Here is an 11,457-nt window from a genome sequence, read left to right as displayed (position 1 = left end):
TGGGGAAGGAAGAAAGGGAGCACACTCCCCATTCCACAGATTGCAGAATCCCGGGGGTTGGCCAGAGGGGTGACTGGAGATGCGGCTTCCCCGGGGTCCTTCCAGGGAACCAACCTTTCCCTAGGCTTCCTTCGCTCTAATAATGTGAATGAAGCCTGGGAGAGAAATAGAGCGAGCGTGAGCGCGGGGAGGGGAGAAGGGGGGAGGGGAAACCCCAGCCTGGGGAGTGCGAGCACGGGGCCCGAGGCGGAGGGGCGGCGCCGAGAGAGCGCGGCGGGCGGGAGGTGGGTGGAGGCGCGGAGGGCGCGGGCCGAGCGCGGAGGGGAAGGCGGACGGAGAGGGAGGAGCCCCCGGCCGCCGCCGCCGCTGCCGCCAGCCCGCTCGGCGGCCCGCGTAGCCCGCGCAGCCCTCGCTCGCCGCCGCGCCTCGGAGTTTGAGCCCCGCGCAGCCCGAGCGCAGGCACGCCCGGGGCGCGGGGTCGGAGCGCGCAGCGCGGCGCCGCCCCCCGGCCCTCGGCCCCCCAGCCCCTGGCGCCCCCGGAGCTGTGCGCCGAGGGAGGAGGGCGGGCGCGGCGGGCCGGGCCGGCGGGCGGCGGACTATGAGGCGCCCACCATGGTGCGATGCGACCGCGGGCTGCAGATGCTGCTGACCACGGCCGGAGCCTTCGCTGCCTTCTCGCTCATGGCCATCGCCATCGGCACCGACTACTGGCTGTACTCCAGCGCGCACATCTGCAACGGCACCAACCTGACCATGGACGACGGGCCCCCGCCCCGCCGCGCCCGCGGCGACCTCACCCACTCGGGACTGTGGCGGGTGTGTTGCATCGAAGGTATGTCCCCCCCCCCCACTGCCTTCAGCGCACGTACATACACGCACACATGCACACGCACACACTGCCCCGGGGAGCGGGCCGGGGGAAGGGTGGGCGCGGCGCTGGCTCCACGAGAGACACAAAGAACCTAAAGCCGGGAGGGTGGGTCCCCGAGTGGACATGGGTGCAGGAGCGTCGCGTCCCTCCAGGTTGGGGACCTCCCCAACACACGGATCCCACAAACTCTCTGGTCGCACGCGCACACCCCCTCGCGCACAGACACAATGAAACACACGGAAACTCACGCACACGCGCGCAACCCGAGAGCGGAGCGATCCCCAGGGGCCTCGCCGGCGCCCCTGGGGGAGGTGGAGGCTGGCGTGGGGGCGGGAGGAGTCTAGGGTTGTGGGGGAGCGGACGCGGGAGGAGGGGGAGGGGTTGCTTGGCAACCGGTGTCTGTGCGATTGCTATGGGAACTGGCCATCCTGGGGCGGGGCCGGCCGGGGGCGGGGAGCCCCGGGGCATCTAGGTGCTCACTCCAAGCCCCAACTGAGGGAGTGAAGGCGGGGCACATGTTGGGCCCCGAGCGGGTCAGACACCTTTCTCATATTCCATGAGGCCACAGACTCACACCTCCTTGCGCGATGGGGACAAGAAGGGAGCCACACCGCGACTCCCGTAACTGAAGCAGCGAGCCAGGGGGTCACAGCCCCTTAGCACGAAGGCTGCAAGAGACCTCTTTAGGAAGCACGTTGGGGAGGGGAGGGCTGTCCGCGGACCCATAGTGGGCTGGGAGGGGCGTGGTCGCTCTGTCAAGGCAGGGCGGGGCTCTGAGAACCCCCCCTAGCGTACAGAGGCCGGAGAGTTGTGCTGAGATTGAAATGCATCTAGAGGTCGCGATCGGGTTCCATGAACTGTGGGGACAGCTTTCAGGAGCGCGGACCAGATGCCTCTGACGCCCGAAATGCACTGGGCTTCTTAGCCCTCCTGGCGCCCTCATGCCCGACTGTGGAACTCGAACTAACAGGTGTCTACAGAGGGGCGGTCTGGTTCTGTCTGCCAGGTTGTTGTTTGATCCACTATTGGTCTTGGCTCTGAGATTAGGGACAGAACGGGAGTTGGCGATCATGGCTTTAATTTCTCAAAATCCTTGGATAGTGTTTCCTCGTCACCTTTTGTCTTGTGTTCACTCCGCCCCTGGGCGGTTGAGGAAATTCTTCCATCCTCTTACTGCAGCTACAAATCCCTTCTGCCATGGCCCCTTCGGCTAAGTGTGGTGGGATGTGACTCTTAGAAAGAGGGCCCTTCCTGGAGCCATCTGAAAGGAGGCTTTGTGATGTTGTCTGCCCGGGAGGCCCCGCTGTCCCCGCCAGACCCTGGACCCCTATCCACCTTTGTCCCCAACACCGACTCCAAATCAGGGCTGCTTCTGCACTTCTGCTCCGAGCCTGGCTCTGAACAGCCCGTGGATGACAGAAGTGTGAGATTAATAGTTAAGGGGGGAAGCACGCCTCACAAAGGAGCCAGTGGGCTCGCGATGACACCCCCTCGTTCCTTCTGAAAAACATCGTTTTGGGTATTCAGTTGCTCAGATCGTGAACACCTACTCCTCATCTGGAGAATGTACCCACGTCACTACCTGCCAGAGCACCGGAGTTAGACAGAGAGCGAGGGCTGTGTTCTACCTCACAGGCTCCACTGGATGCCACCGTGATCCCCCACCCCCGCGGACTTGGGACCTTCCTGTTTCCCAAGGGAAACTTGCACGCCGGCAAGCCTGGCCTGCATGGTGACTGCAATGCCTTCTGTATTAATTCCTCATCCTAATTAGGATTGATGCTGCACTTAGCGTCTTGCCAGCTGCCTCGAGCCGTTTGAACTCACTGTTCATCAAGAGAGCCCGGAGCTGATCAGGGCAGCTGGCTAGCCTGGCAGAGAGAGCCATCTGGGGGACTTCATGGGAAGAACTGGGCTGCCTCTGTTATTCCCCAAAGCTCGGGGGTGCTGAGGGACCCACAGACTGTATCTACCCTCCAGGGCCAGAACAGCCTCCTAAAACCAAGCACCCTGAGAGTTAGTTCAGGATTTCTTGTCCAATGCTCAAATCCATAACTGGGCAGGAGCTGCCACTTATCTCATAAGAGCACAGCATGGAAGCTGACAGCTCCCAGAGCCACTGACACCTCCTGTGATGCCAGCCAGCACGTGGTGGCTAGGGGCTGAGACCAAGACAGTGCAGTTAACCTCAGGCCACTCCCTAGGGACACCAAGAGGTGTTTCAGAGGCTGCTACTTCTGTGTTAGTTTTGGTGAGTAAAATGTACTATTTCTTCCTGGTTTATAGCAACAGCCTCCCCCCCAAGCATGACATCTGAACCACACACACACACACACACACACACACACACACACGGATGACCTCTGCACCCCCCACACACAAGCATGACATGTGCAACACACACACAAAGCATGACATCTGAACCACACACACACACACACAAAGCATGACATCTGAACCACACACACACACACACACACAAAGCATGACATCTGAACCACACACACACACACACAAAGCATGACATCTGAACCACACACACACACACACACACACACAAAGCATGACATGTAAATTAAGAGGTGGAGATATTAAAGGATGAACCCCTGGGCTAAGATGAACAACTACAGTGGGCAGTGAATAGAGTTGAGTCTGCTGGCAACTCACTGTCAATTCCATTCCTGCATGTGTCCTGTGCATGTTAGACCTGGAGAGTTCAACCCTCATTATTAAGGTGCCCACGAAGACATCTGGGAGGAACAGCTGCTGTGTCCAGCCTTGCCCCAGCCTCCCGCCACCCACCAAACAGCCTCCTCCACCCACCTGACTGTCCACTGGACAAATGTCAGCAGACTCGGTTGCACAGTGCTCCCCAGAAGTACTGCCTTCACACATGTGCAGGCAAGAGAGAACAGTTCTGGAACTTGCCCAGAGGCACCCAGGCAGGAGGCAGCCAGGCCAGATTTGAGCCTCTGACTCTACAAAGCCCTTCCTGCCATGTTACCCGGCCCTTTCCCCAGCAGCTTCTGGGTTGCCATTAAAAATAGAACCAAGTATTCGGATACTCAGTGGAGCCCAGCACTAAGGTTGGGTGGCTGGCAGGAGGGCATAAATTGCATAACACACTCTTCTCCCTCTCTGTGTCTCTGTCTCTGTCTCTCTGCGTCTCTCTCTCCTTCCATTGTGTTCTGGACTAGCTTCTGCCCTCCCCACCCTACCCTCACCCCACTGTGCACCTCTTTGTGTATCTCTGGCTGAGGCCAGGGAACAGAGGGAAGGGAAAACAATGTCATTTCTGTCCCAGGCATCATCAGCGAATGTCTGTTTAGTTCCTTGTCATGCTGGAGTGTGTAATGGGTAGATCCCGTCCTGCTCAAAGACAGAAGCTCTCTTTGGATGTGGAGGGAGAAAGCGACCCTGGGTCCAGAAGCACGAGCATAGAGCCGTGGACCAAGGCTCCACACCCATCACGCACCCCAAAGCACATACCGGCTGCTGAGGCCTGGACCCAAATGAGAGACTCGGTGTTAGCATCAGAACGCAGGTGAACCTGAACAGCACGCTTACCCTCCCCACGCCCCCACCACCACATCACCCACAGATGAAACCGCCCCCAGCACACTCACGACTCTGTCAGAACCTTAACAAGACAATCCTGACACGGGCGGGGGGGGGTGGCTCTGATGCCTCTTCTGTACAGGCTCAGTGCTGGGCACTAGACGGAAAAGGTCTAGAGAATAGGTGGAGCCTTTGCCTTTCATACTGGTGTCCCCCGCCTTTATTCCCACAATGACACACAGATGCACGCATGCATGCATGCATGCATACATACATACATACTACATACATACATAAATGCATCCATACATTTCTTAGCACTGTATCCTGCTTGTGAGAAGGGAGAGGCTACCTAGGATGCCTGCTCCAGCAGCTACAGCTATCCTAAGCCCCGTCCACCTGCCCACAGATAGGAGGGGTGTATAATCTTCATATACCTCGAGTTCTTTCATGGCGGGTGAGCTGGGAAGTGGGCCTTCACACCACACTCTGGGATGAACCAGGCCACTCAGAGAGCCTGCGTCCAAATGATAGCTTTGCCACAGCAGCTGCCAGACCCTGCATAGTGCTGGGAGCCTTGCCTTTGATGTTTGTTTTTCTTTAGCTTGCACTAACCCATAGACAGCCCATCCAGTCTGGCTAAGGCGGGTGGTAGTGGTCACAGCAGGCTTTCCATCGCTACTGTTTTGAGGTGCCACCTTCTGGCCCCCTGGGCCGTTGGTGTTAATCACAGTCATCACTTACCGAAGACTTTCATAGGCGAGTGTAATTGCCAGCAACACTTTCAGGTAAATATTAATTCCCTGACTTTTAGAGGTGGAGAGGCTGAGTTCGAGATGGGCGGAGCTCCTGTGTCAGAGTTGCCTTTCCCAGCCCACATCAGCTTCGGTGTGGGCACTCCATGTGCCAACAGCTTTATGTAAAACCACTCAGGCTTGGGAAAGGGCAGCTGACCTAGAAGAATGATTCAAAGTATGAGCGGCAGGGCCATTTAAAACGTAGGCATTTCCTCCCCATTGGATCCGGAGGTCAGGAAGACCAAGGTAGAGAGGCTGGCTTCTGGGCTTCCAGCGGGATGCTCTTCCAGGCCTGTTGATAGATGCTTGCCCTAGAGCACTCGCATAACAGAAGGAGGAAGCTGTCTGTGCAATCCCTTCTAAGAGAACCCTCCCCTACGGTCTCATCTAAATGCCCCCTCGCATGGAACACTGTTCATATTGAAGATTAGGGGACCACCATATGAAATTTGGGAGCACTCAGCAGCTGGGTCAGGACAACGGTGCTTGTCTTTCCTGCCCCCCCCCAGCAGCTGGCATTCACTCTCCAGTCATTTGGAGATCCCCTCTCTCATATCTACTTGCTATAATGCCAGATGGTCTCAGTCTCTTCTGTCTCTGTCCTCATGTCACCTCTCTCTGTCTTACGCCAGGGTATTATGTAGCTCAGGCTGGCCTTGAACTCAGCTCACTAAGATGACTTCAAACTCGTCTTTGTCTTGCCGCTACTTCCTCAGTGCTGGGATTACAGACAAGTGTGCATCACCATGCCCAGTTTATGCGGGTGCTGGGGATCGAACCCAGGACTTTGTGCATGCTAGCCAAACACCCAGCTGAACTGCAGCCCAAGCCCCTGAATACAGAAGGCAAAGACCAACACAGCCAAGCTGGAGTGGCTCGGTGTGGGCAGGACAGACTGCGTGGCCTCTGTTCCTGATCTGACACGTGGGATCTAGCTTATCTGGAACCTTCTCACCCCCCAGAGCTCCAGGTGTAGCTTACAGGTTGGGTGAAGCTCTGAGCACTTCAGTTGGAGACAGGCCCTTTAAGCTCCTTCTGAATACCTCAGCTATGCTGTGCTAAGACACCTGCCCGCAGTGTAAGCTGCCTGCCTGTGGGCACACTCATTCATTCATTCACTCCATTCACGCACTCATTCATCCATCCTTTTGGTACAATGTCACTAAACACCCAGTCTCCTCAGACCCGGGAGGCCCTGGATCCTTGCTGCCAGCAGGATACACATTCTAATGGGGCAGCTGACAGTTCTGTGCTGATTTGTTCCTGGATGGAATCAGAAAGAATGTCCTGGGAGAGAGTGCAATCCGGTCACGGTCACAGCTGAACCAAACCTGATGTGGATGAAGGCAGATCAGCAAGGTGGATGGAGGGCAGCCCAGGGAGGGTGGCCCAGGAAGGCTCAAGGTCAGGGTTAGGGGCCCCTCCTCCTTTTACCCAGGATCGCTGCTATTAGTCGGCCTGGGTGAAAAGGAATCCAGTGACCCACACACACACATGAAGTCCCAGAACTCTCTATGTAGTCAGGGTTGACCTTGAACCCTGAGCCTCCTGCCTCCACCTCTCAAGTGCTGGGATTACAGGTGTCCACCGCCACAAGCATACTTGGCTGAGACAATTTGTGATGTTAGATCCTCCAGCTTTATGTGGAGGAGGGGGATTCCAGAAGGCTGAGAGGCCCATAGGAGGCCCAGGTGGACCCTGTGGTGGGTGGCCATACTCGAGTACTGGGCCGAGTGGCAGCTGCAGAGATCGGGGTATGGAGGAAGGGTGGAGGGAAGAAGATGGAGAGCCAGGGGTTCAGGATCTGACGCTTCACAGCTGGCTGGGTGACGGCGCCGTGTCCCAAAGCAGAAGACCGAAGAAGGAGATCAGACCCAGGGCTAATGTTTGACATCAGGAACCTCCATGTTCACAATAAGCAGCAGTGCTGGAAGGGTCCATGGAACCTCACGGGAGCCTGTGATAGCTAACCAGGCCCAAGGTCATTGCCACCAGCGGCTCACGACTGGGCAGGGTTTTTGAACCTCGGCACTCTGTCACTCACTGTCCGGGGCTGTAGGATCTTTAACTGTATCCCAGCCTTGGACCACTAGAAACCAGTAACACATCTCCTCCGTTGTGTCTTCAGATGTCACCACGTCCTACTGGTCCCATTGGTCCAGGGGGAGCATCATTTAGTCCGATGGCTGTGGGTTGGAGGCAGGCAGGCCCGATTCCATATAGAAGCCCTGCTCAGTTCTCTAACCTTCAAAGACACAGGGGACTCAAGCGAGGGGTGGGGCAAGTCTATTAATGGGTGACCTGGCATCTGTTTTAAGTGCCCAGCTCCTTCCTTTATTAATAGCAAAGCTCACCTGCCCATGCCCCCCCAGCACGAGGCCTCAGCCGCCCTGGGAACTGCTGATGGAGCTCAGCCCTCACACACAGCCTGCAAAGGAAACTCAGGACCAGCAAAGCAGAGTGACTTGCCCAAGGTCACATGGCAGTGATGAGGGTCATTAACAACAGAGCTCATGAGGGCAGAGGCCACCCTACTAGGCTCTGGCCCCAGCACAGCCTCCCCTTGGGCAATAATAAGGGTGCAGCCATAAACACAGAGCCACTGGGAAGTTCACCACTCTGGGGCCCTATGCCTCGGTGCATCCCTTCTACCGTGGCACCCCAAAAGAGAACACATGAAACCCATTCTCCCAGGAGGACACCCCCCAAGTCCCTACCCCTAATTTTTTAATGGTACTGGGACTCCACAGTTACTAGCGACTGCTTTGCTGCAGAGTTACATCCTCAGCCATTTATTTATTTATATTTTGAAGCCAGGTCTCACTGCAATAGGATAGTAATCAGTGAATGGGAAGAGTAGCCAGCATACACATACAAAGTAGGGATTCTCAGATAGTGGTTGGTTGAAGGCTGCTGGGTAGAACTGTCCCAGGCCCCTGCATGCGGCCCCAGGGGTGAGCCCTGTGAGTCTAACCAGGCAGGCGAGGGACTTAGGTGACAGCCTCCAGCATACACAGCAGAGCCTCCCAGTGCAACTCAAGGGTCTGTGCAATTCACAGACATTGCTGCCCCTCCCAGACCTCTCTCCTGGCTTCCATGTAGCAGAGTGGACTCTCGGCCATACCCAGTGTTGCTGGAAGTTTTTACTTTTGACAGTACTGAGGTTTCATTACACATGATAGGCAAGCACTCTGCCCCAGCCTGTTTTGGTTCCTTAAGATTGTCGAACTGCACAGGCCAGGCACTCTTGCAGCCTTCTTCCTCAGCCTGCCAGGTGCTAGGATTACAGATGAACGCCACCACACCTGCTGCAGGTGATGTTCGCCCTTGCTACCCTCTCCATTGCTGCCTCATCCCTGCGAAAGAACCAAAGGGCTGGTAAGTTCCTTAACCCTGCAGAGTTCTGCACAGAGCCTAGGGAAGAAGGCAATGAATAAAACTTGTCAGTCTGCCTGCCTCACCTGCCACCAGCCTTTTCCTTCCTGGCTGTCGGGGACAGAGGCAATACCCAAATGCTCATCGTAGATAACCTTTCCTCCCCACATCAGTCTGTGGAGAAGCGGCAGTGACACTGAAGTCACGGAGATCTGGCTTCCAATCTAAAGTCTGTCGCTCGTCAGCTGTGTGTCTCCAAATGACCCAGTCTCTCTGAACACCAGTTCTTTCCATATAAAACAGGGCATTGTGACATCAGCTCCTGGGATTGTCTTACTATTATTCTACAACATGCAAAACCCTTCCTTGTGCCTGACACCTTGTCGCATTTGAAGCACGTCATCACTTTTTTTCCCCATTTCCATCATATCTGAACTCTGGAAGTCTTTGCAGTAGAAATAGATCTTCCAGATGTTGCAGCTGACCTGGGAAGATTACCTAGTCAGCTTCCAGGCCTCCAGGGTGTGGGGATGGAAGAGGCTGAGCCTCCCTAGTGGAGCTCATCAATGTTAGCTCATCGCTCTGGGAGACAGAGTTCCACAGGGCTTCTGAGAGCCCCCAAACTGATGGCAGGGGCAGAAGCTGGGTGGCCATTGATGTCCAGGAATAAAAAAAAAACCCAGCATCTGAGGTAAAGCTAAGGATGGTCCAATGCATCTGTCCTCCTGCCTAGAGCCAAACTCAGCTGTGATTCCCAGCATCAGGGATGGGGGCAGAGAAAGAATGGCTGGGTTCCAGGATGTGGAGACCATTGCAGAGGACCAGTGGAGCTGTGGACATCTGGACACTCTTCAGCAGGTCCCCTAACCTCTTGAGCCTCCTTGACTTGCTCAGTCATCAGACTGGGCAATGATACCCACCCTCGTCTCCATGCTTCCTCCTTCCTCCCTGCTCTGTCTCCCTCCTCCTGCAGCTTCCCTTCTTTCTAGCTTCCCTTCCCCCTCCTCTCTCTAACCCTGTCCCCTCTCAGCAACCTGCAGACATGCAGTGTGAAGAGACTTGGGAAGGCTTCTGTTGCCCCCATGGATGCAGGAACCAAGACTTTAGGATCTTTTTTCTTGGAAACACTCTGGACTCGCCTCCCCTCACCCCTAGCACACCTTGACAGGAAAGGCTTGCACATGAGAGCCTCACACATAAGGTGTGGGGCAAGCTGTCTGCCAGCTGGAGGAGTCTCCCCTCTCCCACGGGTTGTCATCAGCCTCCATCGAACATTCGGGGGGTTCTGCTTGTGCCAGCATGGCACTGGGGCCATGGCAGAGAAAGGGTAGAGCCTTTTTCCTGATATTTGCTAGTCATCTGCCCCCCGCCCCAGGAACACAGCTTCTACCTCCTTCCCCAGCCACTTACCCGTGTGGGGCTGCTGCTCAGCCCGCTTCTGCTCAGCCCGCCCCTGCACCTCCACCCTCTGCTTGCTCTCTGCATGCAGCCACGAAGATCTTACCTAGCTATCAGTCGGATTGCATCACTCCCCAGCTCCCTCCAGTGAGAACCCTCCGCTTGTGAAAGAGCCAGGCTCGGCCCTGATGCCTCCAGTTCTAACCCTGTCCAGCTTGACATTTCCTGGAGTCTCTAGTGAGCCCACTGATGCTTAATAGGAGGAGAGGTTAGAGGCAGTCGGAGAGGCCTGTGCTGGAATCTTGCTCCAGTCTGCTTGGACACATTCCTTTGTTTCCCTGAGCCTCCGTTGTTTTTTTTCCGTCTGAGAAATGGGGACAGTCCCCGTGGCATAGACTAGCCACAAAGGTCAAATGGGACTCTACCCAGGGAGCCCTGCTCTGTCACTGCCATGGTGCCACTGTCTTGTTGGAGAGCATGCGGTGCTGAAGGTGCAGCCCGGAAGGCTGGGAGCACCGTAAGGTGATGTCTGGGAAGGGAGCTGGACCAGTTCATTAAGAGTCACTAAGTCGAGGGCCAGTGAGAGATGACTCAGTAGGTAACGGCACCTGCTGTCAAGCCCGAGTTTAAAACCTGATTCTCACATGGTAAGAGCACAGAAGAGGCAACTCCTGCGAGTCGTCTTCTGGCCTCCTGGATGCACAGCCCCCCCATATATATTGAGACTTACATATAGTAGGCAACCGTCAAGTGGGTTTTGTGGTTCACTCCTCCCGTGGAGCAGAGGTGGACCGAAGCTATGAGGCCACCAACACTGTCCCTGAGTTGAACTGACGAGACCCGAAGCCAAGATGGTGGTCTGAGGGAGGCCAGTAGCTGTTGAATGCCCAAGAAGAAAAGTGTGTTCCAAAGACTGAAGGAGGCCTGCCTGACCCACCAGGTGTGATGGGGGGGGGGTGTCAGTTCGGGAACGGGTGGTCCAGAAGCAGGAGATCAGAGGAACCTTGCCGTGGCTCAGGCCGGGGAATCCACAGAAAAGCCATTTTCCAGGACCGAGTCAGGAGAAGAGAACTCAACTTCACTGTGTACCTGGTGGAAGACCTTTCCTTTCCTTGGTTTGAGACAGCCATGGCCTGGAACTATAGCTGTGGGAGTCCTGATGGACGCATGGCAGCAGTCACACTTCCAAACTAAAACTCTGGCTGAGATACCTGGCTGTCGACTTTTGCTATAGATATTAAACTACACTACAAAAAGTGCTGTTGGGATCCTAGAAGGTTGGCATTCCTAGTTTGGGCAAAAAAAAGGAAATTTGACATCAGGATGGCTAGAAAAAAAAAACATATTCCGGGGGCCAAAGATACTGCTCATTTGGTAAAGTGCACAAAGGTTTGATTCCTGGCACCCCACAAACCAGTTGTAGTGGTACACATCTGCAGTTCCAGCATTTGGGAGAGA

At 55.7% G+C, this 11,457-nt stretch overlaps 1 protein-coding gene across 1 annotated transcript in view; it reads left to right on the top strand.

The window, feature by feature from the left end:
• The first annotated feature begins 522 nt into the window (after positions 1-522).
• Positions 523-11,457, top strand: part of Cacng4 (calcium voltage-gated channel auxiliary subunit gamma 4) — a 55,695-nt gene continuing 44,760 nt past the window's right edge. Inside the window, exon 1 of the mRNA XM_005069990.4 lies at positions 523-832. Within this exon, the coding sequence (XP_005070047.1) occupies positions 613-832 (220 nt within the window). The 5' untranslated portion in view covers positions 523-612. The remainder of the gene's footprint in view (positions 833-11,457) is intronic.

Source organism: Mesocricetus auratus, unplaced genomic scaffold (assembly GCF_017639785.1).
Source record: "Mesocricetus auratus isolate SY011 unplaced genomic scaffold, BCM_Maur_2.0 Super-Scaffold_100007, whole genome shotgun sequence".
In the NCBI taxonomy this organism is placed as follows: Eukaryota; Metazoa; Chordata; class Mammalia; order Rodentia; family Cricetidae; genus Mesocricetus; species Mesocricetus auratus.
This window is presented reverse-complemented; position numbering and strand designations above follow the sequence as displayed.